The sequence below is a fragment of the Mustela erminea genome, chromosome 1, assembly GCF_009829155.1.
Source record: "Mustela erminea isolate mMusErm1 chromosome 1, mMusErm1.Pri, whole genome shotgun sequence".
NCBI classification, from domain to species: Eukaryota; Metazoa; Chordata; class Mammalia; order Carnivora; family Mustelidae; genus Mustela; species Mustela erminea.
In genome coordinates, this window is record NC_045614.1 from 31807778 (window position 1) to 31835622 (window position 27845).

The following is a 27845-nucleotide window of genomic DNA, read 5'->3' on the forward strand; positions in this document are numbered from 1 at the left end:
CTGAGTGGGGTTAGTTTCCTTACAGAACAGCATCTCTGTCAATTGTCACCTAAAACCTGGTACACCACGGTCCAACAGAAACGTCTATAACAATAAAGACATTCAGGATCTGGTACGGCCAGTACGGTAACCACTAGCCCCCTGTGGCTATCAAGTTCTTGAAATGTGCCCAGTATGTCTAAGGAACTGAATTTTTGCTTTTTGTTCATTTTAGTTGACTTACATTGAAACTTAAATAAACACAAGTAGCTAACAGTCACTATATTGGGCAATGAGGGTTCCAATCACCCCAGATTTTGTGCCTATTTTCAAAAGGTGAGAAAGAACCCTATTGACTACAGAGTAAGTATTTCTTTCACCCCTGGGAAATGAATTGCTGGACTCTGATGCTGCTAGACAGGCTAGCTGGGAAGCCGGTAGCTTTGTTCACTGAATTTAATCAGGCTGTACCTTTTCTGCACTACCCCTCCAAGCACAAAATGGAATCAAGGAAGTCCTTCGCCAGCAGTGCATGGGTTGCTAGCCACCAGCCCAGAGTCTCACCTAGCTCACAGGTGTTTTATTTAGCCCACGTAATGCTTTAGCATTTGAATTAATGGTCAACATTTAAAATTCAAGAGATTTTTTGCTTTCAGACTTCATGAGTAATTCAGAAGTCCTGACCACATTTTCCCCTGTAGTTGTTGGCTGGAGCTGCGGAGATTCTGCTCCCTTTAGAGAGCACTTATACTCTTCAGGCTGACAAAGTTCCCACCATTCCCTATGATCTTCCTTCCGTCTCCCTTCACTCATTTACCCAATGCCTGGCTGGCCCCAGGAGCCATGTGAGCTTCTAATGGCTACTCTTGGGCTTTGGCCCATCTGCAGCCATATCCCATATTCCTGATGCATGTGTCCACACACACACACACACACGCACACAGTTTAACCATGAGCCTGAGGCTAGTCACACCTTGAACTTCCGTACCTCTGTGCCCTTGCAAATTCTATTCCTCTTATTTGGAATGCCTTTCTCTGTCTGGCTGTCCCTGACTCCTCTTTTGAAATTCAGCCCAAAGAATACCTCCTCCACAAAGCCACCTGTACTTCCCCAGGCAGAGCCAGCCACTGGTCCTTCTTAACGCACTTTGTACCTTCTGGGCACTGCTGTCATCATTTACTGCCCCGGTCCTCTGCTCTAGACAAGTATTTCCTGGAGGGAAAGACTAGTGTCTTACCTCAGTGTCCGTGAACCTGGTATAAATGCCTTATTTCTGATCTTGACAATAGGTCAACCATCTCAACAGTATCCAACCTAACTCCCCACCTGTTTTCATACCAACCTGATCCATTCTTCACTGTCATCTGCTCTCCACCTTCTAATTCATCTGAAACATTTCCACAACTCCCCATTGGCCTCAGAGTAAGTCCCTTCCGCCATGCATGGCAGTGTCTTGGTCATTGCCGTCCAGCCCCAACAGCCTTTTTTCGGCAACTCAAAAGCTGGCCCGTACTGCTTCCTCTGCCTGAAAAACTCCTCCCCCAGTGCTTCCTACAGCTGACTCTCTCATTACTTAGGGCCCAGTTCAAGTATCATCAGAGAAGCCATCTCTGTTCCCCCAACTTTGAGTTGCCCTCATCTAAATTGTCACCCTGTGCTACTCTGTAATGATGTATCAGATTCCTTTATCCAAATCAGTAATTTTCATGCTTGTTGTTGTCTGTCTCTTCCTCTGAAGTGTAAGCATCAGGAGTGTGGAGACTTTATCTGCACCCCCAAGCCTTGGTACAGTGTCGTTGTATAGCCTCAACCCCTGCACCGCTGTCTGGTACACAGTTGGCACCCAACCTGTGCTGGTTATTGAATGTCAAACGATGAATGACTATATGAATGAATGATGGACAGAAGAATGGATGGATGGATGGAGGGAGGGATGGATGGGAGGACGGACGACAACCATCTGTAAAAAACAAGCATCTATTCTAACTCATGCAACTATGAAGAAATGGTTACAAAATGTATTCCAGTGCATTCTTTCCAAAAGTAACACTTGCGTTCAACTAGATATTTGGAAAGAAGAAATCTCAGACTGTATAAAGAGATAGGAATTTTTGCTGATGGATGATGTCAATGTTAGTCAGTTGGAGGTAACTAAGGAAACTGCTTTTATGTGGGTGTTACTTCAGGTACTCTGTGCTCCCTGAAACTTACAAAGGGCTCAGCAATTTAAAATTGGTGGTGGGATTTGCTCAAGCAGACTTGCTATGTAACAATTTATCATCATGACAGGGGCTGAGGAGTTCAAGGCAACGTGCTGATGCTTGCTTTCCTAAGTCACGGCTCAGGAGAAAATATATTTTGTTAGGGAAATTAGAATCCTCCAAATAGATTCTCCAATGTATTAATATCTCTGCTGGACTCAAGATTGGATATTTCTGTTTACAACTGGTTATCTTTATTTGTATCTGTCCAATTTCAAACGGGCCACTAGGAAGACATGTTGCCAGCTGTTTTAAATTTTAAAAGAACAATTTCATCAACATGATAGCTTTTTAAACCCGTATGCACCTTATGGTGAGAATGTGATCCAAAATAGGATAAAACAAAAGTGCTAAAAATATACATAGATATTGCTAGCATTCTGGGCATCCAAGTCTTCCAGGTTAAATCACATTCTCCTCGAGACGGAAGCACCAGTGGAGACTTAGACCATATTGTATTTTACTTCTTCGGTACAGATTAGTCTCAAACTCTGACACCAGCATAGAAAAACACTTCCACTGGGTTTGGAAAGTCGTGAGCTGCAGGCATAAACTGAGAAAAACAAAGAGCTGAGTGAAGACTGAGCATTCCAGTTCCCTGGGGGGAAGGCAGGAGTAGATAAGAGTAGACAGAACACAGCAGCCAGGCGAGGACTAATCACCCGGTCAGAGGAGGAGACAGCCCCGAACTCCACTAGGACAATAGTGAAGGCTCACAATATTCCCAATTATCGAGCTAAGCAATGCCATGACCTCTCTGACTTTCAGAAGCACAGAAAGTGGCTCATCAGAACTCAGGCAGCAGGCACAGAGCTCTGAAAGAAGCACGGTGTACGACGGAGAGGGAGGAAAACCATCCATCTATCATGTGTCCGCTGGACACCTGGTGTTACAGTTAGGGCTTCATGTCTCCATTCATTCTGTGCTTCGTCCCCTAAAGGACTTAAAACAATCCGGGTTCTCCATGCAAACCATGCATAAGATTTTCTTGAGGAAAAAAACCTCAGGTTTTGTAACTAATTCAGACTCAGGTGGTTATAACCGGGGGAAGAAAGAACTGGACAGATGGGGCACGGGAATGGGAAGGAGGTGTTTTACTGGATGCCTTCTAGATGTTTGGTTGAAAGGATGGAAATGTGTTATTTATTCAAAAATAAATTAAAAGTTTGAAGGTACATGGTTAAACACTTTCGGATGACTTTGTAAGCAAGCTTTTTCCCACATAAGCTCGATTTTGGGAAATGCAAGCGAGCACTTCCTTGCCAGGATGAACATTTCCTTCAGTCTTTCTCAGCCAGATCGCTGGAAGCGTATTTTGTGGAGCTGAGCATTCTCGCCTGATTTCTTCACCCTGTGGGTATTAAAACCCTAAATTAAGAAGCCACGGACGAACCAACGACTTCCACACCCTCTTAGCGGATAGTGGATTACTAGCAATAACAAAGCCTAACATCTTGTTTAATTTTCCTTGTTAATTGACGGGATAATAAGCATCGATTCTGCATGTATGCATGTGTTGGCTACGTCACTGCAGTCGGATGGTATGTTTTATTCATGAGGAGGCCCCAGATGGCTCCGGTGACCCTCAGAACCAGGTCTTCCCTTCGAGATGAGCTTCACAACGTCTGCATAATGACAAGTCACCAATGGAAAATTGAAGGTTCTCGCTTTCCCTCCCACCCCATTACACTGTAGGATCATTTAAGCCCAGACCAATCAAACATCCAGCATTCTTGCTCAGACACGTCATCTCTGCTCCATCAGACAGGCAGCAAAATGCTTCAGGCCACCTGCTGGCAGCTCCACTGGGCGGGTCCATGACAAAACTACAGTCTTCCCAAGCGCTGTTGCTGATGCCCCGCCAAAGAGAGGAGGAAGGCCTGACAAGAGACTCTGTGCATTGTCAACAGGTTTGGGCCCTGCGCCTGCCGGCTTCTGGAACACAAATCTCAAAGAATGGTTTCATTACAAAACAAATCAACAAGTACAGATGTGGCATGAAACATGTAGCACAAAAGGGTCATCCTAAAGACCAGATGTCCCCATGCGGACCATTATGAGATCACCACGGCGTGGGCATGCAGAAAGAGGGCAGCAAAATGTAGATATAAAACTTATTAGAGAGAGGAGAGAGAGAGAGAGAGAAATAAATAACAAACAAAGAAGCGAATACCTAACTCCACCATCTGTGGAGGCAAGGAGTAGGGACAGGAACGCAGTGGAGTTCCCCGAATGTGGGTGGTGTGAGTGACAGACAAGAATGGTGAGGTCCTATCAGCTGTGTGCTGTCAGATCAGATGATGGGCTCTGGAGCGAGTCATGAAGCTCCCAGGGCATGTTCATGAATATACAGCAAGTATTTAAATAAGCTAATGTTTCTAACACTGCAGAGGAACTTTGTTTCCAGAAAGGCAGAGTGGACATGTTTTCCCTAATCCTCCTGCTAAGTACAGCTAAAAAGCCTGGACACGACACATAAAGACAAAGGTGGAGAGAAGAAGACAGATCTTCAAGGGAACTTGGAACTCAGACAACAGGGCAGTGGCTTCCCTGCGGTTCCTTTTTGTCTCATGTATACCAGACTGGGTAAGAAGGAAGCACCCAGCCACCCTAAAACACCAAAGGACACAAACGGAAGAAGTCCCAACAAAAGTCTGTTCTCTCTAGCCAAAGTAGGAAAAAGACAGCCTAGCAAAACAGATAATTTTTTAGAAAATAATTGCTCTACTCCAGCTAAACACAACTACAGAGACATTAGAGAGAGAGAGTGAGACAGAGCATGAACAGGGGAGAGGGGTAGAAGGGGAGGGGGAAGCAGATTCCCTGCTGAGCAAGAAGTCTGATGCAGGACTCAGTCCCAGGACCCTGGGATCATGATCTTAACTGACTGAGCCACCCAGATGCCCTGTTTTGCAACTGTATCTGCACTGATTTTAATAGCTTCAGACTCCTAGGGAATGCTCAATAAATATTCATTTAGGAGATGAATTGCCAGTTTACTTTTCTATGTGTATTGCAGGGTCCTCAGCTCTGTTGTTGTTGTTGTTAATATAAGGGTTTTTATTTTAAGTAATCTTTACACCTAACGTGGGACCTGAACTCACAACCCCGAGATCAAGAGTCACACACTCCTCCGACTGAGCCAGCCAGGCACCTGGAGTCACTCTATCGTTATAAAAATTACATGAGAAAACACAACTTTCCTAGAATATATAAAGAACTCCTACAATTAAACAAAAGCTTTTTTTTAAAATGAGGAAAGAATTGCAATAGACCTTTCTCTGAAGAGATAAGCGAATTATCAACAGGCACGTGAAAAGATGCTCCATATCATTAATTAGAGGGAAATGCAAGTTAAAGCTGCCAGGAGGTGCCACCTCATTAGAATGGCTACTACCCAAAGGGGGGGGGGGGACGACGACGACAACAACAACAACAACAACAAAAAAAAAAAAACAGAAACTAAGTACTGGCAAAGGTGTGGAGACATAGAAATTCTTGTGCACTGTTGGTGGGAATGTAAAATGGTTCAGCTGCTTGGAAAACAGTGTGGAGGTCCTCAAAAAATTAAAAAAAAGAATTAACATATGCTCCAAAATGCAATTTCTGGGTCTATATTCAAGTGAATTGAGAGCAAGAGCTCAAACAGATATTTCCTCACCCACATTCATAGCAGCATCGTTCACAATAGCCAGAAAGCAGAAGCAGCCCCAGTGTCCACCCATGGACAAATGAATAAACAAAATGTGGTAGATATATACAATGGGGAGAGGGGAATATGGGCAAGTATTGTTTTAATGAGTAAGAGTTTCCCTCTGCAAGATGAAAAGAGTTCTGGAGACGGATGGTGGTAATGCTTGTATGAGAAAAAGAGTGTGAATATACTGACTCTTGCTACTGGCCACTTAAAAAATGGGTAAGATGATACATTTTATGTCATATGTAATTTACCATATATTTTTTAAATTACACAAAACCACAACATAGTAGAGACGCGTTGAATGGAGATTATAGAGGTGAAGTCTAAAATGTATATTTTATAACAACCTTGTGTTCTTGCCTATCATCATAGCTAACCAAAGAGGATTTAGCTATATATGTAGGTCTCATCCCCATTTATATCAGCTTCCCACTCTGGCAAGATCAATCAGGAAAAGGGGGAATGTCAGGGAAGGGTCAGTGCGAGTGACTTCAACAACAGTACCATCCAAAAGTTAGATATTTCCTGGATACATAAGATACTGTCTCAGCGCAAGCAAGAAAGTATCTGGTCTCCTTTTACTGCAGAAAAAGAACAGAGCTGACTATAGAATAACAGAATTAGATTAGGCCTTGAGAAAAAAAATCAATACAAGTTATCCCAATGCCCAGAGCCCATCTTTCTAGTTTTCAACAGAGTTTGTGGAAACAAAATTGAAGAACTCGGCAAACGGAATTATTCCCATAAAGTTCCCATTGGAAAGGAAAGGATCATCTTTACAAATAGAATTAAAGACATATTCAGTTGGAGAAGGAAATTCTTAAGGCATATTCTTGCCTGGTGGAAGAAGGAAGGGTGGTAAGATGAGTCCAAGCGCTGGTAGGTCAATGAGCTGAGCTGCATTCTTCCGTCAGCCGCGGGACCGCAAGGGTGCTGGAAGACAGGCATTGCCTTCCCTGATCATAGCCTCAAAGAGAGGTGACCCAAGCTTCCTTCACTTCTTTCTTCAAGTGGATTCACTTGACAGAGGCTTTAATACATTTTATGAAGTAAAATATTTTTACACATGTATATGCCCATGGGACCACCTCCCAAGTCAAGGAATAAAATTTTCATTTCACAAAAGTCCCCTCATGCTGTTTCCTAATCAGTCTCTCTTCCAAAGGGTAACCACTTTTCTAACTTCCGTGACCTGATATTAGTTTTTCTTGTTCTTGAACCTCATATAAATGGAATCCCACGGCCTATGTACTTCTTCTTTGCGTCTGGCTGCTTGATTCAACATGTGGTTTGGAAGTTTATTCATGTTTTTTTGTGTATTTGTAGTTTGTTCTTTTTTATTGTTGAGTACTATTTCAAAAAGTATAACCAAACAACCAGTAAGCATGAAAAGATACTCAAAACCATTACTCATCAAGGGAATGCAAATTAAAATCGCATTGTGATACCAGACTGAATAAAACTTTAAAAAGGCTGGCAATGCCAAGTGTTGGGGAGGGTATAGCAAAACCAGGACTCATGTATTATTGGTAGAAGAGTAAAATGGAGCCATCTTTTTTGGAAAAGTCTTTGGCAGTATCTAAGAAAATTAAATGTAATTTAGTCTATGACCCAGCAACTCTATTCCTAGATATACATCCAAGAGATGTGAGTACATACGTACACAAAAATACTCATAGAAAAATGTTCATAGCAGCTTTATTCATAATGGTCCCAAAATGGAAACAACCCAGATATCCAGATTCCTAAACTGTACTATATTCAAATGAAGAGTTTTTGAGGCTCTACAGTGGGCAAAACATACCCTTCCTCCCTGTCATCTCTTCCCGTCATGGGCATGACCCCCTCTTCTTAGGGATTCCATTTCATCCTCAGGTTCCCTTGAGAGCAAGGAGGGAGCTCTGGACACTACATATCTCCCAGGATCACATATATGCCTGACTTTCCCTCGTGTAGGTCACATCCTAGATTCTGAGTCACACAGTAGGTAGTTAACAAAAGTCCAACTTCATAAACATTTCCTGAGCAGGATGCTAGACCTTGAAAGGCAGATACAAAGATAAGGAAGATGTAGTCCCTGCTGAGAACAGAGTGGTTGACAGCCTGATTCCTGGAGTCACAAAGACCTGTGCTTGAATCCCAAATCATACTCGTGGTGTGCTCCTGGGCAGGCTCCGGTCTCCTCATCTGTATAAGGCATCTGCACAATGCAAATGACAATAATAGGGCCACCAAAAGAGCTTTCTTTTTTTTTTTTAAAAAAAGATCTTATTTATTTATTTGACACAGAGAGAGATCACAAGTAGGCAAAGAGGCAGGCAGGTAGAGAGGAGGAAGAAGTCTCCCCGATGAGCAGAGAGCCCGATGCGGGACTCGATCCCAAGACCCTGAGATCATGACCCGAGCTGAAGGCAGAGGCTTAACCCACTGAGCCACCCAGGCGCCCCCAAAGGAACTTCCTAAGAACTGGATATGAAGCGCATAGCTCTGTTGTAAATGAGTGCTATCGACGACGATGATGTTCACCCTCTAGTGAGGAGAAAAGATAAACCGTAACTAATTACACATTCAAAGCAGATGATCACAAGTGTTAAAATAGAGGTAAAATGTGCTACGGAGAAATAGAAAAGAGAGGCTAATTTGGGCTAGAACATTCTAGTAAGATTTCTCATAGGATTTATGGAGAGCAGGGTGTCAGCTGAGGCAAAAAGAACCACAGTTCTAGTTTTCGTGATCAAACAGTGCAGCGAGAGGCAACAGGATGTCACAGAAAGAGCATCAAGCGTGAGACCATATAGTCTTAGGTTCGAATCTAGGCTCCCTCATTTATTAGCCATAGGATTTCCATCAAGTCATTTAACACCTCCAAGCTTCCATTTCGTCATCTGTAAATGATGGCAACCCCTATGTCTCGGGGTTGTTGAAGAGAAAAGGAAATATTTATCAAACACCTAGCACACTGCCAGTTACTCCAAACACACGTTTCCACCATCGCATTAACTGCGTGAGAACCTCAGCGTCCGCACACACACAGCTCCTCTTGGGGTGAGACTGGTGGCTCTTTTCAAAAAGGCGACATCATGAGCAACCTGGTGACATTTGCCGACAGCAGCAGCTCTCACGGTGGTTCTAAAGCACTTGGGAAATCTGGCAGTCCTTTCAGCCAGGAGAATGCACACGTACGTAAATGTTTTTACGTAATTAAGAGATTCTGAGATTCCCCCAAAATGTAATGCATGAAGCCACCGAGCTTCCAGAACCCCCAGTGACCTAGCACCAGAAAAAATCATCAGCCAAAAGGTCAAAGGCAAATCTCTTAGAGCCTCCCTCCTGTGATCTTCTGTTTAAGATTGGCAGAATAAGAAGCAGGGCTGGGAAGCAAGGTGTGAGAGCAAATATGTGAGCGAAATCCTCTCCTCTGATGACATTTTTTCTCGCTCAGATAGTTGACCAAGCCTCAGCACCATCAGCAGCATGCGGGGCGCGCACACGGTCAGCCTGCAGAGCTCACACGCAAGAGCCCCGGGGCTGCTCCCATGGGGCGGGGTCTCGGGTGCGGATCCCTGAGTCCACCAGGCGTCATTTTGCGAACCCGCGCTGGGCACGCTTTCCTCAAACCCATACCTGCCTCAGTACTCTACTGTGCCACCCTCTTATTGCCAAAGGGCCAGACTGAATGAGATTTTTTTTTTAATGTTTTTTTTTTTTTTTTCCCAGATGGGTTGGCCCTTTGTGTAAATAGGCGGAGTGTTCATGATGTTATGAGATCCTGGTTTAGGGGAAAATAATATATTCTCACCTGAACGGTCAGCAGACGCTGCTACGTCTTTTTAAGAATGTCACCGGTGGGGGCACCTGGGGGGCTCAGTGGGTTAAGCCTCTGCGTTCGGCTCAGGTCATGATCCCAGGGTCCTGGGATCGAACCCCACATCAGGCTCTCTGCTCGGCAGGGAGCCTGCTTCCCCCTCTCTGTCTCTGCCTGCCTCTCCGCCTACTTGTGATCTCTCTCGGTGTCATATAAATAAATAAATAAGAATGTCACTGCTGATCTGACCTTCTTCTTCCCTCTCCCCGTCTTCTTCCCCTTTACCTTGTTCATCTCCTGCTCCTCCTCCTTCTTTTTCTTCTTCTCCTTCAGCATCATCAGGCTGTTTCTTGCCCATTTGTTTGCCCCTCTCTCCTATTCCATTCTCCGCCCTCCTCTATGCCGCAGGAGGCTAATTCAGACAGACTCTACCTCCGAGGTTCGCCTGCTGCACTGGCTGGAGATGAGCATGTGGGGTTCTTCCCCACTCTCTCCCTGCTTTGTCTGATTTCAACCTCAGCACTGAAGTGGCCCTTCCTATAAGAACCCAGGTGTCACTGGCCTCCATAACACAATTTCTTCTGGCCCCATCAAGACAAAGGATGCTAGTCTCTTATTATCCCTGGACTCTGGGTTCCTCAGCATCCATGCTGAAGTCTCCTAACCCCACCCCCCTGAGTCATCCTCTCATGGGTGTCTCTGAAGCCTTCTGAGATAGGTTCTGCATCCCGCCGGGACTCTGACGACAACATCCTCTCTAACATCATCTTCTCAAGGACCATTTGTTGGCAGCTCGTCATGTATCACTGTGTTGACTGCTTCACCAAAATGAACTCATTCAGCCTTCCTGTAATTCCATGAGGAAAGTCTTATTTTGCAGGTGACAAAGCAGACCTCACAGTTTTAAAGATCTTCCAGACACAACCAGGAAGTGGCAGAGTCAGAATTCCAGCTTAGACCTTTCTACTGTAGAGCCTCTTTTGGACCACTACATGGTTCTCCAAAACTGTGCATCATCTGGAATGTGTGTTACAGATCCAGATTCTGGGAAACCCACCCAGAGCCCTCTGTGAGGAAACCAGCTCTCGGTCTGAACTTGGGTAGTGAGGGTAGCTCAGGGTTATCATCTGGTCCACAGGAGATCATGGCACAGGCTAAATGACAACCTATGGGGAGGGTTGGCATTAAAACTCTGACGGTTATGGCAGCAGTAGTTAGTGAAGCCAATCAAATTCTCTCTCTCTCCAGCTTAAATAAAAAATGCTAAGGGATTAGCTAGGGCATAGAGAGGGGAGAGAAAAGAAAACCCATCAAGGGAAGCCAGCAATGAGAGAGCGACATAGCCTTATGGTACACAGTGGCCAGTGATACAGTGATAAGATAGCAGTGTTCTGGATCCAGCTTGAAGCCTGGACAATGACTATTCTTAGTTTCTGTTGAGATCTATCTCCCCTCCCCATCAACTCACCAGTGATCCAAGTAATTTTTGGTCATGTCTTCTCTGGACCAGACTTTTCTGAGTTAATAGATCCCCTGGTTTTTACAGAAAGGGCTCTAAGTTAACACAAGAGAAGTGGCCTTCCCATCAGTCTTTCTGCATTTATACTGTCCACCTCTATAAACCATTATTTACATTGAAGCCAGAGTGATTTTGCCAAAATGTAAATCTGACTTTATTACCTTCCTTGCTTAAAATCCATGAATGCTTTCCTATTCTTTTGACATAGAGTGAAAATCCCCTACTGCAACCTACCAGCTTTTGCACGGTCTTATCCGGCACATCCTCCCTTCCTCCTCAGCTGGAGCTTCACTCCCAGTCAGCCTCTCTGGTCCAGACACATGGATTGTTCCTTCAGTCCCTCCTGGTCACCACACTCCTTCCTGCCCCTGAGATTAGTACAAGTTGATCCTTCTGCCCATGATGTGGATCGTTGGCCCCTCGTCTACTTCACTCCTACTCATCATCAAACACCACTTCCCCAGGGATGCCTCCCTGATCTCCCAGACTGACACCAAGCTCACCCTCGCCTGGGTGTGACTTTTTTCATGTGATCCCTTGTTTAATATCCATCTTTCCCACTAAGTTTCTGTGATCAGGGCCCAGTGATTTTGCTCACTGTTGCGTCTCCAGCGCCTTGCTCAAATATTTGCTGAATGCATGAGTGGTTTAATGTCCACAAACAATAACACTAGCTAAAAGCTCTTCTGAAAGTACCTTAAATAGTTGTCATGGAGTGAACAACAATAGTAACAGTGGGTAAGTGACCGTTGCTTAGGAAAAACCAACACACAACAGACGACCAGAGTATGTGTGGCTGTGTGCACAGTAGCCGGGACCAAGCACTCCACTTGGAAGGGGACCTCGGTCTTTCTGCAACCCCAACATCTACATTAGCACCTAGGAAAATGCCCAAAAGGTCAGTGGCACATGGGTGGCTCTCCTTTACTGAGTTTCGTTTAAGCTTGCAGGTGCATTTCCCAAGAGTTCTTGCCCACCTGATGGCAAGTTTGGTGCTTAGTACTCATCCCAATCCAGAGTTAAGCTGAATTGGAGAAACAAATGGAACAAACAGGCAGCTTTGATGGCAAACTGAAAAGATGATACAATTCACACAAATATCTTTGACTGCCTCTTGAGAAACATCTATATATCAAAATTAGCAAGGATTTTTAACTGTACACAAATTCTTTCAGACGATCCATGACAGAGGAAACTATTTTGTATCATTCAACTGTGTCAAATTATAGCTAATAAATTAAAAATATTCTTTCTCGTGTAATGTTATTAGGAGATGTGCTGCAGTTCAAAAAACTTTCTTGAGCACCTACCAAGTGCTAGGTAGTACTCTACCTGGTACGGAAGGTTTTGAGATAAATTGCATAGCTTGTGCTCTCAAAGGCCTTGCGGACTAATGGAGATTATGGCAATAGAATATAACAGGGGAAGAAAAAAAAAAGAAGCAAAAAGAAAGTTACACAAGCCATGTTGCAGGTGCACTATAGGCAAAGTGAAAAGATGCCACATTGTATAAAGAAGATAATAATGGTGCAGAGTTTCTTGAAAACTCACCAAGGAAAAACTTGGTCTTTAGTTTCCAGAACCCTTTTTTCTAGAAACTTGGTTTCTGGAAAACTCACCAGGGAAATTCACCAGGGAAAGGAGACCACAAAAGACCTAAAATAACCTAGAGTTCTCGGGATGCCTGGGTGGTGCCATTGGTTGGTTGAGCATCCAATGTTTAGTTTCAACTCAGTCAATCTCGGGGTTGTGAGAGTGAGCCCTGCATAGAGCCCTGTGTGGAGCCCAACACTCAGTGCGGGGTCTGCTTGGGACTCTCTCTCCCTCTCCCTCTACCCCATCCCTTGCTCTCTCTTCCACTCAAATAAAAATTAATAAACCTTTTAAAAATATTATAGAGTTCAGCTTTCTAATTTCACAAATAAGAACAATGAGCCCCCTCCCCGGATCCCGCCCTGCCGAGGTGATGAGGTTTTAATTAGTTCATGCCAAGTCCAGAACTTGAACCCAAAAGTTTTCTTTAAGGAATTGTTAAAGATGTGACCCAGTGGCTTTCTCAAAAAACATTCCAGCCGTTGTGGGTTGAGATATCAAGCAAACTTTGATTTGCAGTTGGTGAGGGATCAAGATACATCTTCCTTAACCAATTTCTTTCTGCTACATCAGGGGGAAATAACTTGCCTAAATGCAAATCTGAGCATGCCATTGCTCTGTATCGAATTGCCTCCGAATAATCTATGTGCTGCACTAGATTTTAAGCCCTAAGAGTGCAGGAACAGATGAATTCCCACCCCCCAGCTCAGAACGTAGATTCTCAGGTAGGCTAAGTTACTAGAACTAATAAATAAACTTCAAATCCTTAGTGTTTTATGGCACAAGAAGTTATTTATCTACTTTTTATTTTTTTTTTAAGATTTTACTTATTTATTTGACAGATAGAGATCACAAGTAGGCAAAGAGGCAGGCAGAGAGAGAGGAGGAAGCAGGCTCCCCACCAAGCAGAGAGCCCGATGTGGGGCTCAATCCCAGGACCCTGGGATCATGACCCGAGCCGAAGGCAGAGGCTTTAACCCACTGAGCCACCCAGGCGCCCCTATTTTTTACTTTTTGTGTGACAGTTTTTAGCCAGGGTTCCAGATCTGTGGCTGATTTATTCTATGTAACCTTGTAGGAACCCAGGATGTCAGTGATGCTTGTGGTTTTAACACGTGGCTTTTAACACGTGAGTCCTGGATAATTTCTATGTTAGTCAGGTGGAAATGGGAAAGAACAGAGAAGAGCTTACATGGAAGGTGACCACGCTTTTCTACTTCTTTTCCATTGGGGAGACTTTAGTCCTGAGTGACATAAATTCAAGGAAGCCTAGGTTGTGTGGGCTAGACACACTTGAGCACTACTTTTCTACGTGGCAAGGAGAAAAAGGTGTTTGAAAGACAAATGATGTTCCACTAGAAGGTTTGCTGAAGATTTACTGGAAATAAATGAATTTTTAAATCATTGTACAGTTTTATTTTATTTTTTAAAAGATTTGGTTAATTAATTGGTTAATTAACTAATAGCACATGTGAGCAGGGAGAGGGGCAGAGGGAGAATGAGACAGAGAATCCTGAGCTGACTCTTCACTAAGTGCAGTGCCAGACATGGGGCTTAACCTCGTGACCCTGAGATCATGACCTGAGCCGAAATCAGAAGTCCCACCTGTAAAAACTGAGCCAGCCAGGTGTCCCTGCATTGCTTTCCTTTAGACGCAGAGATGAATACCCACGCTCCAAAATCATTATGTTTCTTTCATTTTGTTGGCAGCGTTTCAATATCGAAACAACTGGCTTCAATAGAAGGTAAGACACAGGGTGACGGCAATGTACGTATTTCTCCTCTGCCATGACAGCGCACGGAGAATTAAAAACAACAGGACATCAAAGAATGCCAGAGATGTGAGAGAACCTGTGGGTACATCATCAAATATTCATCATGTTCTTTTTAAAGACTTGAGTACTGAGGTCCAGTGACAGGAATGAGTTTATCCAAACTTAGTCCATGCGAGGCCAAGCTCAGAGGAGAGCCTGGGTCCTCCGACCCCTAATTCAGGGTGCTTCCCATGTGCCCAGCTGCCTCTCTATGGGCAGCATCCTCAGGCTGTCCAGAGCAAGACCATCAGTATCTAAGTCATGATTGGTCACTGGACTCAGAATGCAATCAACTCCCGACTGCCTCTGTTGATGAAATGAAAACACAGTGGGGCCAACTCTCGAAATGTAAATATTTGCCCTCAAAATTCTATGTTATAGGTAAAATATTTTTTGAGCTAATAATATTGCCATAGAAAGAACAATATAAGAAAAAGACCGCTCATATACTTGGATCATTATCTAATTCCAAAATCTGTGGCTTTAAAATATTTACAGAGTAAGAAGCACAAATGGGTATTTACTATGTTGCAATTGTATTTCTTCCTGGATGGCTGGCCAATGTCTCCAAAGGAGACTCTGTTTTTATAGAAATAAATCTCCATCATGATGAAACTATTATTTTTGTACTCTCACCATAAGAAAACAGTGATTTCTGTTTTACAATTTACACAATTTCGGATACTTTTGATAAATATCCCACCATATGGCTAATACAACTTATTCCTTCTAAGAGGTTGAGGGGGATTGGAACTCTCTCCATCACCTTCACTGTCCCTGAACACACACACACACACACACACACCCCATTCCCAGCACCAGACTCTTTACCCTGGACCATTGGACCACATTTACTCCCATACCTTGAAAAACCACAGGATAAACATGGTTCATCTTCCCAGAATGTGTTTTATTCAATGACAAGTAGTTTTAAATGTTACCCATTGAAATAAGACACGGATAGAGCATGGAATAGAGGTCAATATGTACCCCCTTTTTCTCTGCTCGCTGCTTGGGCCTGTGCCCTTGATCTCTTTAGGGTGGGAACAACAGATGAGTACATACTTGCCTCTAGCCTCTAAGACAGTTTTGTAGCAGGGAAGTTTGAGAAGCATTAGCGTGTTGGGGAAACTACTGACCTAGAATGAAAAGAACAGAGACTTGGTTTTCCACCCTGCCATGTACTACTGATGGGAACTTGGACAAACTACTTCTCTCTGGCGGGTCTTCATTTCTCCATTTGCAAAGATAACTAATACGAGGAAAAGTTCTAAAACGAAGTGATTCTGACACCTTGCCGCACCGGGAGTTGGTTTCTATGACTCTAAAGTGTCAGGAATTCACTAGATCTAATGTTTGGAGCTCAGCGCCACGTTCCAGGGCAGGTAAGGGGAAGAGACAGATGATGGCTCCAATGCTCCAACCAGCTCAGTTTAACACACATGCACTGAGGTGTGTAACACACCAGGGCCGGGAAATGAGCGTAGAGATAACTACAACATATCTCAATAATTTGTTTAGATTGATTGCATGTTGAAATGACAGTATTTCTGATCCATTGGGTTACATAAACTGGGTTATGAAAATGATTTTGTATGTTTCTTTTCACCCTTTTAACGTGGCTGCTGGTAAGATTAGATTATCTTTATGACTCATGTGACATTTCTTTTGGGCAGCTCTGATCTAGAAGGAAATTCAGACGGATCAGCTATGTTTTGGTGTGAGGGTTATAATAAGTCTGTGTTTGGGGAAGTAGAGAAACACAAAGGAGGAACCCGTTGCCTATTCTGGGGGTTTAGGAAAGAGTCCTACAGAATGCACTGCCTGAGAAACAGTACAGAGAAGCAGTGTGCCTCATGGTGAGGCACCAGCCTGGCTGTGCGACCTTGAACAAGCTACTTACCTTTGTGAGCCTCTGTTTCCTTATCTGCAAAGTGGCGAAGATGTGCGAACCCACCTCGGAAGCCTGGTGTTAAGAGTTCAGTGACTCAAATCCTGTGCATCCTATGGGAGAACGGCTAGCATGTAGAATACTAGGTCTGTAATTGTTCATTTCAATTGTCTTCTAGAACGCAAGCACCAAATTAAGAATTGCTTTCTTGATACTGCCCACTGTTCCACCCCCAGAACTAGGACAGAGCCTGGCAATAAGTATTTGCCAAAAAATACTTGCTGGGAGAATGGAGTAAAGGGACTACACACAATTTAGTATTATTAAAACATGAAAAGTGAGGTAGGAAACAGCAGGAGAGGCCGACACATTTAACACCCTCTCTCACACGCCCCTTCCAGAGGCAAGACAACTGATAAAAGATGCCGAAAGAGAAACATCAACCCCTTGGGTTTTTAATAGGACTTAGCCCTTTACAATATGCTTTCACATATTTGCTCACAACTCTGTGAGGGAGACAGGGCAGGAATTAAAAGGCAACATGCTGAGTTTATTAAGGGAAGAACCCGACCATAAAAACAGAAAACCAAAACACCTCTGCAAACTATCATGAGTGTTGGTAGGACAACCAAGAGCACCTCGTTATCCTTTATTTGTAGTATTTGCTAGTTCAGTTTGTACCATGAACATATGCTGTTTCATAGTCAGGGGAAAAATGCCTGCTGGGGTTAAAAGAATGGCAGCGAAGGAAGAGGAGTTGGCTCTCCCAGACGGAGGCCCCCATCTAGATTGCAGAAGGACCTGAACTTCCGGGGGTGTGGGGGAGGGGCTGGACAATGTCTGGATCCCACAGCCCCTGTGGAGATGGCCTTACAAAGAGAGACTCCAAAGCAGCAGGTCTCTCTATGGACTTTGAAGTCACACAGACTTTCAAATCCTTCGTCTGCCTCTTTTGAGCAATGTGACCTTAAAACTCTTAATCTCTCCATGTGTCAATTTCCCATATGTAAAACTGAGACACAAAGAGTGCCTATCTCTATGGGTTTTACTAAGCATTAAATAAGATTATGTTGGAAAAGCATCTGGTACCCAGTAAACAAGGAAGGTGCCTATCATCATTTGCAAGCTCGCTTATGGCTTGCAAATATACCCCCCTTCCTCTCCAGAAAGGCAGAGCCTGGAGAGCATGAGGCCACTGTCCCGGTGACCCAGTAGAGCAGCTCATACAGGGCCGCTCTCCACGTTGTAGCTGCCCCAGGGCGGTGTGCCAGGTTCCTCAGGTCCTTCTTCGGGCTTCTTTGCACCCTTCCCGTTTTGTTCTCCATGCCATGGCCAAAGCGATGTCTCAAAAACAAAACGAGATCATGGCAGCCCCTCTGAGCCTTCCCAAGTTACTCTTGGTTATTAATTAATAAATTAATTGGCCAAAATCACAGACCTCTTAAAGAATTAAGGTATTTCCTCTAAGCAACGGGCTTGAAAAAATAGAGTTTATTCTTCAGCCACTTAAATTCAAGGTTACCACCTTATTGCATCCCACCACCTCCAACACACACACACACCCCAGGGAAGGCGGGTAGACACAAGCTAGAAGAATATGCTCATTTCCTGGGATTTTTGATGGGCAGCAAAGTGCTGGGTAATTGAGAATCTCAATTCTAACTGTGGGACATAGACGGGATCGGAGGAGATTATGCTTAGTGAAATAAGTCAAGCAGAGAGTCAAGTATCATATGGTTTCACTTACTTGTGGAGCATAAGGAATAACACGGAAGACACTGGGAGATGGAAAGGAGAAGTGAGTTGGGGGAAATCGGAGGGGGAGACAAACCATGAGACTGTGGGCTCTGAGAAACAAACTGAGGGTTTTGGAGGAGAGGGGGTGCGGGGTTGGGTGAGCCTGGTGGTATTAAGGAGGGCATGTATTGCATGGAGCACTGGGTGTGGTGCATAAACAGTGAGTGCTGAATAAAAGAAATAAAATAAAATAAAATGGAAAAAATTCTAACTGTGGGTTTCGTGGATGTGGCAGAGAGGAAGGGAGGAGGAGGAAGACGAGGTTAAGGATGCGGGAGAAAGAACTAAAAATCAAATCCAAAGAAGCAGGGAATGTTCTGAGGCTGGAGCTCAAGGCTCCACTGGACAAGCAGACGGAAGTGGGAAAGGTCAGGCTCAAGACATTGAGAGTGAGACTGAGGAGCAGAAACTAGGAAGGAAATCAGGGAGGAAGAAGCTGAGGACACAGGTTTGCAGACATTTCACTCCACAGATATTTGTGAGGAACCTGCCATGTGCCAGGCATTATTCTACATATCCCAGGTTCCACAGAATACAAGATATGGAAAAAAAAAAAAAAAAACAAAACAAAACCCCAAAAACAAAAAAGCTCTATCTTCATGAGGCTTATGTTTTCCACATGGATTCCAATTCAGGCTCCGCTACTCAGTAGTCGTGTGTCCTCAGCAAGATCACATCCTCCCGCCATCTGTAAAGTGGTAGATGATGGACATACATACTATGCCTGAACTGGAAAAATCAGCATAGCAAACGTATCAATTCTCCTCAAATTTCTCTTAAGGTTTATTGTGAGTCCTATAGATACACAGAAAGGAAAAAGTCCTAGAGTAGCTAAAATTGTTTTGAAAAAGGAGAAAGTGGGGGACTCACTATCCCCCATGTTATTGTTTACGATATGGCTACAGGAATCAAAACAGCGGGACGCTGAGAGACGGCCAGATGCACAGATCGATAGAACAGAATAGGGAACCCAGAGACCGACCTACACAAAGATGCCCAACTGATTTTTGACAAAGAGAGAGGAAAGATACTATTTTTAACAACTGATAGAGGAGCAGGTTGTCATCCATGTTAAAACAAAACAAACAAAAAAGACCCTCTATACCTCAGGCTCACACCTGCTACAAAAATGAACTCAGCGTGGACCCTAATGTAGGGCCCTAAGATTATAAAACTTCTCATTTCACGTGGGATAAATCTTTCATAAGAGGAAAAAAATCAGTAAATCAGACTTCATAAAAAATTAGAAACTATTCCCACAGAAAGGATCTCAATTGAAAATATTAAAAAACCCAACAATGGACAGAGTAGAAGAAAATATTTTCAAAGGAAAGTCCGATTCCTTTCCAGGGCCTGTAAGTTCTGCATGGGCCACTCCCACCTTCTTTCCTAATCAGACACCCTTCTCTGTTCCCGCCACAGCTGTCTCCTACCAGCCCCCACGACATGCCAGACTCCATCTGATCTGAGCCTTCACGTCTTCTGCTCCTTGAGCCTGGGACATCTCCACGTTGTAGCTGCCCCCAGGGCAGTGTGCCAGGTTCCTCAGGTCCTTCTCCCAGCCTGACTCTCCCCAACCAACGCTTTTACAGGGCAGGATCCTTTGATCCATTTGGTTTTAGCATACATGTTCGTGTATTCTCAGAGACCTCCAAGACCAGCTACCTAAGTAGTTTTCCTCCCAGATAGATTTATTTTATTTTTCCTGTTTCTGTGCCTCCTTTGCTCATACATCACAAGCTGTAAATATGTATAATATATATATACATATGGACAAATAATTATTGAATATATGTATAAAAACAAATATATCCGTATTCTCTTCTTGATTATTGTTTATTATCTCTCTAGACTGTAAAGTAGATTGTAAGAGGGCAAGACCACATCCGGTTGTGTCACTTCTGGGTGCTGAGTCCCTTAGGAAAATGTCAGCAGTGTAGTAAGGGCTCAATACAAAAGTTGTGTTATCCTGCCTGATCATCATTCTTTGTATCAACAATTGTTGCGCATGACCCAGGATAACAGCCATAAGATTTTGTTTTTCTTGTCTGTTCTTCTTCTTCATTCATTAAACAGCATGTACAAGCACTTACTACCTAGCAGGGATTTGTGCCCCTGGGAATACAGGAGAAAGAAAGGTAGGATCCCTGACCTCATGGAGCTTGCTTCTGAGTTGAGAGAACGACTATTAAAAATGCAATGACTGTAAGTGTGAAAAGTTCTATAATATAGGATGTGCTAGGGCCTAAGAGAATAGAGAACACGTGAATTTTCTCCACTGTACCTTGTGCAGTTCTCAGTGTTCACTGGGTACTACTCACTGCAGAGGAATGTGTTAACACCACCCTTTCAAGGAGTTTAAACCAGAGAGACCAGCTGGGAAATCACTATGTCCTAGGCTGAGTCCAAGGGCTTCCTTGTCCATCTTGTTAGCAAAGAACCTGCTTTGGATGTAATCCTCCTTTATCACACTGATGGGAGGTGACGCTTTGATTGACATAGAACGTAAATTCCACAAGAGCAAGACCTTCTCTTACTCAGTGCAGCATCCTCAATGCCAGAGACTGAGCCTAGCACATAGTAGGTACCCCTTAAATATTTTATAGATCAGCAAACCAACACTGAGAGAGGTGAGGTGTTTTCTCAAGGTCATATGACAAAGTGGTGGGAAATCTCATCCTGATTTTAATGATTCTTATTGTCCCTGAAGAAAGTGTTTTTTGGGTTGTTTTTTTTTTTTAGATTTTTATTTGTTTATTTGACAGAGATCACAAGCAGGCGGAGAGGCAGGCAGAGGGTGGGGGATGCAGGACCCCTGCTGAGCAGAGAGCCCCATGTGGGGCTTGATCCCAGGACCCTGAGATGATGACTGGAGCCAAAGGCAGAGGCTTAACCCACTGAGCTGCCCAGGTGCCGCCTGAAGAAAGCTTTGTTTCCCTTGTTTAAAGATCCAGGGCCAGATGTTCCTATATCCCACTCCCTGATAGAGGGCGAAGAATCCAAGGACAGGTCCGCATTGACATACATCTTCCAATCCTATGCCCCCAGGTTCCCTTGGAAAATATAACCTCATGTCTGGGGAAGAGTCATTCCTAACCTAGACTACATCATTTCTTCCCTTACAGCTCTGAAGAAGGGCTCAGATCTGGAAAAAGCCATTGCCACCATCGCACTGATCTTCAGAAACTCTTCTGACCCCGATGGGAAACTTGGAAAAGCTACTGCCAAAAATCTGCTGCAAACCCAATTTAGGAATTTCACAGAGGTAAGTGAATTAACAGGCATGAAGAAACAGGGACCACACCATCATGGCGGGCCCAAGAGCCAGCAATCATGTTCTTTCATTCAATAAATATTTAATGAAGACCTACCATTTGCCAGGAAGTAAGCTGAGCACTGGAGTTAACGCAGTGTACAACCCAGCAATCTAACAATCCTGCAGAGCAGAGAAACATGCTGAAAAAGAAATAAGAAATATTCAAATAACCATGAAACAGGAGAGCATGCACTGAAAGAGTAAAATAGAGGGACCATCTTGGAGCAGTCGGTCCAAGAAGCTCTCCTGGAAAACAAAGGTATAGCTGAGATCTGAAGAATGAGCAAGAGTTAGTAATGCCAGGGAGGTGGGTGGGAGCTGAGAATGATAGCATGCCTCACAGAGGGAATGGTATATGCAAAGCCTGTAAGGCAGGTCGAAGACCTGGGAGGGCTGGGAAGTAGTTGGTGAGAAGGGAGAGGAAAGTAGGAAGCACTAGGAGATAGGCTGAGGAGGTAGACAGAAGCCAATTTACAGAGGCACCACCTGAGGGCAGAAGGAAGCCAGGTATGGTCTCTAAGTCCAGGACTAAGAAGTTACACCACCTGCAGATGGAACTGGGGTTGGGATGGGGAAAGAACAAAGAGAGAGTGTGAGGAAGCATCCAAACCAAGGACAAGGATGGTTGGGACTAAGGTGGTGAACAGGAGAGACATCTGGAAGGTGGAATGAACGGGATCTGATAACTGATAGGCTGTAGGGTTGAAGGACAGGAGAAGCAAATGATGACATCCCACTTTCTGACCTTGGGAAGAAGGGGGTGGTGGCCTTATTCCTAGAGAAGACAACGATTGGGAGATTAAGCAGATTTGAGGTGGGGTGGGGGGAGAGGTGATGAGTTCCATTAGAATGTGTCAATTTTAAGATGTCCATGAAACATGCCAGAGGAGAAGAGCAACAGGACATATGACTTGGGAGATCAGAATAGAGATTTGTGTTGGCAATAGAGAAGTCAGAGTTAGCAGTAGATAAAGAGTCACAGAGCTAAATTACCTACAGGCATATTCCCCAACCTTCAGTCCCTTGAATACCACCTTTGGTATTTTACCCCCATCTGCCTATAGCCTGTATGATAATTCACTTGGAACTTTTTCTTTATCTCTCCACTTAATTAAATTTATAGGAATACGTTAGTGCTATTGTAAATGTTAATTCAGTGGGTAAAAGGAAACTTCCTTGTAGGAAGGACATTTGTATTATTCTTTGATTTTTTTTTTTTAAAGAAAGACTTTTTCAGCCAGAATTATCAGGCAGAATTTGACAAGTGGTAGAAAGTTCTAGGGAGTCTTTAAGGAAGGCGTGGGTGAGTAAATCCTATAACATTTGCCTGCATCAGAGACCTAGAGAAATGACAAATTCCAGAGAGAAAATGGCCTCCTAGCTGATGGCTGGGCAGTTCCTCAGAGAGCTTCTGACCAGCATGAAAAGGAACACCTAGTGGAGGGTCATCCTGATGTCCAGTCGTCCCCCTTATGTGTGTGGATACTTCCCAGACCCCCGTGGATGCCTGAACCCAGAGACAGAACCTAACCCTGTATAGACTGCTTCTCCCTCTGCACAGGGAGGCTAGGAAGTAGTTGGTGAGAAGGGAGAGGAAAGTAGCAGGCACTCCAGGGGACTCGGGGGCATTCCCAGTATTAATGGCGATAAGCTTCAATTTGCACAGAGCAAACGTGGAGTAATGTCAGAATGCTACCTGGGACCCAGCACCCAGCGCTGCCTCCTTAAGGCAGGCAGGGGTACCCGAGTCCATGCCCAAGATGGCGGCCCCTTGGTTCCTAACTGGGCTTTCTCCGGCATCCCCATGTGGAGTGGGGATATCTCTAGATATAGATATCTCTATTCTGGTGAATAGAGATGGATCTTTTGGCTGAGGCCTGGGTTCTGAGGGAACGACTCTTTTCTTACAGACCTAACATAATTTGGGGGATCTTGACCCTCTATAGTCAGTCATTTATAATAAAACTGAGCATTTAAATGCACTATTAAGAAGACACAAAAACAAGAGGCTTCTGGGTGTCTCAGTTGGTTAAGCTGGGGACTCTTGGAGTTGGCTCAGGTCTTGAACTCATGGCTTATGAGTTAAGTCCCAGCTTGGGCTCCCTGTTCAGCAGGAGTCTGCCTGGATATTCTCTCCTGCCTTTTCTCCCACTCGTGCAAGTGCACACTTCTCACTTCCAAATAAATAAATAAATCTTCAGAAGAAGAAGGTGAAGAGGAGGAGGAAGAAGAAGAAACAGAACAAGATGGCTGGTCAGTCCCCAAGAGGGCCTGGACCTGGGTCAGCTCCTGTGCTCTTTCAAAATGCGGGGAAAAAAAGAGAGATCTGGCACACCTGCATGATCCTGTCAATTAAGCCTCCAACTGTGGCTCAAGTTGTGATCTCAGTACCCTGGGATGGAGCCCTATGGTGGGTCCACATTATCAGGGAGTCTGTTTGAAGATTCTCTCCCTCTCCCCCGGCTTATGCTTGCCCTCCCTCCTTCAGACAAATAATTAATTTTTAAAGAGAAAGAGACATCTACAGCCACCTCTGACATTTGAGCAGTGTGCCATTCCACTGGTGAGTAATCCTATCTCTGCCTTGGATCTGACCCTTTCAAAATAGCACTGAGCTGTCCCATAGAGAGGCAGGGGAAGCTCCTCTTGCTCTCACGGTTAGGTGGGACCTCCTGAGAGAAGCAAGAGCCCAGGGAAACAAGAATGGTCTAGCCTGTAAGAGGAATGTATCATCATTCCTAAAGGGCCTTAGTTATTGCTGTGATGGCTTTTTACAGCTAGCACATGGGTGAGCATTTGGGGTTGAACTAAATGCAAACATCGCTCAGAATAACAGAGAATCAAATGACCCTAATGTTTTTAATGCCGCTTGGGAAGATATTTCACAAGCTGTGGTTGGAAACTAAAAAGCCTCTCCGTGTCTGTACAACTCATGTGTTTTTCCTTCAATCTATTTACGAGGACTGTGGACTTGGGGGTGATTTATGATCAAACTAAAAGCTGAACAATTTTGCAAAGCACAGATTTTCTATTAGCATTTTTATTTCATATTTCTGGACAATTTTATTGTTCAGTGCAACACAGAATGAATACTTCCCATAACAGAGATTGTATTTAAAAAAAAAAAAGATAATATTTTGAAATTCTGAAAACGCAACGTATCTGTGTTTCTAGAGAGGAGATAGCTTAGCAGTTAAAAGTGTGGGCCCCAGGATCAGAAAGTCAAGACTATGAATTTGGGCTCCATAGATGCCTAGGTTAGGGCAAGTTACTCAATTCTCACTGAATCTCTGGTGCCCATCTGTAAAATGGGGATAATAATAGTGTTTTCAATGAGGTCACCACAGAAATTCAGTGAAATAACCTATGAAAAGATATAACACAATGCTTAACTAGTAGCACTAATAACAACTCGACATGACATTATTAATAACATGTTACAAAAACATGTTAATAATATGTTTCTTATTGCTTGCTTTCTGTGGCAAAATGAATTTGGTTTTCACTTCTTCTTTATTCTCACAGGGACAAGAAACCAAGCTCAAATACCAAGACCTCCTTTCTGAACTTGACGAGCACGCTGAAAATAAGCTCGATTTTGAGGATTTCATGATTTTGCTCTTAAGCCTCACTGTAATTTCAGATTTGCTGCAAAATATATGGAGTGTAAAAATCATGAATTAAATAGCCTTAAATGTGCAGTTAAACAAAATAATGGTAGTAGACAGTGTTAAATGCTTAAGGATTTTTTTCTGTTTTATTTTTAATTAATTGAGCCTTCTGATCATGAATTTGGAAAGGCCTGGGATGGTTCTGATTGCTAATATTTGGATCAAATGCAACTCCAAAAGTCCATGCATACTCTTCAGGATGTTTAAATAGTACAGTGTCTGGGTCCTTTACAATAGGATAGATTTGATACCACTGAATATCAAATTGCTTTTGCTTAGTCAATAGAGACTTAGAACACTTTCTTTTTAGTCATTGACTTACTCATTCATTCATTTAGTAACTGATGTTTGTTGAGCATCTACCTGATGGTACTGCTGAAGATACATAATGAACTAGCTATGTAATCTGTACCCTCAGACATGATTATAGAAGTCTAGCAGAAGAGATGGACATTTAACACTGTATTAGTCAATTGCAAATACAGTATAATTATAACCATGACAAGGGCATTAGGATACTAGAAGAGTTCATTACCTGACATGGGCTCAAAGGTCAGAGAAACTTCATTGACATTCTGCAAAAGGCAAAACTACCCAGAGCGGGGAGAGATTAGTGGTTGCCAAAACCGTGGGAGGGAAGTGAAGTTGTTCACAAACGGGCACGAAAGAACTTTCAGGAGGGGCGGCGGTGTTTTATATCTTGACTGTGGTGGTGGCTACCTGACTGTACAAATTTGTCAAACTCTTAGAACCGTATACTAAATAAAAAGGATGATTTTTACTGCATGTGAATTATACCTAAATAACCACGACTTAAAACTAAAACACCCCAATATCCTCGCAATGTCCGCCAACTCTTTGTTGCCAACCAACAACTTTCTGAGAGTATCTTCTAAAAGCGGGTATATTTCAAGGACACACATCCCCTATGTCCATGCCTGTGTTCCTGAGTTTGAATACACACACGTACACACACATCAGTGCCTGAGCCTTTAAGACAGACTTCCACAAAGACTTTTACTCATTTAAAATTACTATAACTTCCAAAATCCCTCCCCCTTATCTTGCCTTTTCTTTCTAGCTCAACACTGTAAGTCTCACATACATATGTGAAGAACCCCTTTCAGGAGGCAGACCTTGACCCCTGGTCTCATCCTGTAGTGTTCCCAACCCACCAAGACCCAATCCCTTGACCCTTTCCACTTTTCAAACCTCAGACATTCTAAGAAAAAGCTCCAGACGTTACCTTCTATCACCATTTTAAGAGGAAGTACAAATGTTCAACAGGGCTCATGCTAAGTGTCAGGCACCCTTTTAGGGGCTTTACAAATAAGAACTCATTTAACCCCCATAACAACCCTCTGAAGTAGGTATTAGTATTATGATCTTACAGATGAGGAAACTGAGAGGTTTTGATTTTCCCAAAGTCACATACCTGGCAAGTTTGAGAGTTTTCTGTCCTCTCTGTGGGCATTGCTGATTTTGTTTTAATATTAGACTTCATCGTTAGCAATAATATTATAATTCAACAGAAATAACTGTGCACATTTCGGGCATGGTACAAGAGAGAGGCACCAGCTGGGTCCTGGGGAACCATTTGGCATCCCTCAAATAGAACTCTGTGGGCTGCTCTGCCTCAAAGCCCTTTGTATCCTAGTCACAAGTAGCTGAATATGGCAGTTTTGGTGACCAATGAGAAGGTCAAATTCACACCTTCCAGAGAAGGGAAAAAGACGTGCTGGCCAATGGTGTGATGAGGAATCTTGGAGCTGTTCCAACCCTCTGGGATCCAAGTAAGAATTTTTGAAAATCCACCCCAGATGGAAAGTCACGCTCCTCTAAGGAGGATATCAATTATAGAATCTATTTTAGCTCGATGCAAAGAATGAAAACAGAGCCAGAGCACGTGAAGCACTAGTGACAGAGCATGATGAGAAGACACTAGATCGTGAAGGCCTCCCTCCCTTCCTGGTGTTAGTCCCAGAACCATGAGTTCTACTCTGAAGACAGAGGTGCCATCTTGAATGTCACCCGTCATTCATTGGAGGTGAGAGGATGAATGCAAATCTGTCTTGGGATTTCTTGATTGCGAGGAACAAAACCCATTCCATCACCCAGACATATATAGACACACACACAAAGGAGGGCTTATGTTTATCACAGGGGCATATAATGAAATGAAAGGTCAGAGAATGCAATTAATGTGCACAAAATACTGGAAACAGTAATAGAAAGCAAGGAGAAGATTTTGTGCTTAGTTTCTCTTAGATTAATTGGTTTCTTGTCTCTGCGTCTGTCTACATCTGTCATTATTCTGCGTTCTCATCCTCCCTTCCCCCGACCCGTGCTCCCTCATTCTCATTTCTATGCCTATCTCTATCCCCCTTTTTGTCTCCGTCTCTCGACCAGTTCTTTCTGCTTCCTGGCACAAGAGCAAATAGAATGTCCCCATCACTAACCTCACCTCTCTCTCTAAATGCTCAACAGACACTCTGTAG

At 43.6% G+C, this 27845-nt stretch overlaps 1 protein-coding gene across 1 annotated transcript; it reads left to right on the top strand.

The window, feature by feature from the left end:
• The first annotated feature begins 12049 nt into the window (after positions 1-12049).
• SNTN (sentan, cilia apical structure protein) lies at positions 12050-26128 on the top strand. Its single transcript, XM_032324281.1, has 4 exons — positions 12050-12163; positions 14569-14603; positions 21486-21625; positions 25202-26128. Exons 1-4 carry the CDS (start codon positions 12054-12056, stop codon positions 25358-25360), a joined length of 444 nt encoding a protein of 147 aa, XP_032180172.1. The 5' UTR covers positions 12050-12053; the 3' UTR covers positions 25361-26128.
• Positions 26129-27845: the final 1717 nt, after the last annotated feature.

Excerpts from the sequence above, each read along its gene's own strand:
- SNTN (XM_032324281.1), top strand. The coding sequence starts at position 12,054 with ATGTGTGGCTGTGTGCACAGTAGCCGGGACCAAGCACTCCACTTGGAA. Across the intron at positions 12,164-14,568 it reads CCTAGGAAAATGCCCAAAAG|CGTTTCAATATCGAAACAAC; the intron begins GTCAGTGGCACA and ends TTTTGTTGGCAG. Across the intron at positions 21,626-25,201 it reads AATTTAGGAATTTCACAGAG|GGACAAGAAACCAAGCTCAA; the intron begins GTAAGTGAATTA and ends TTATTCTCACAG.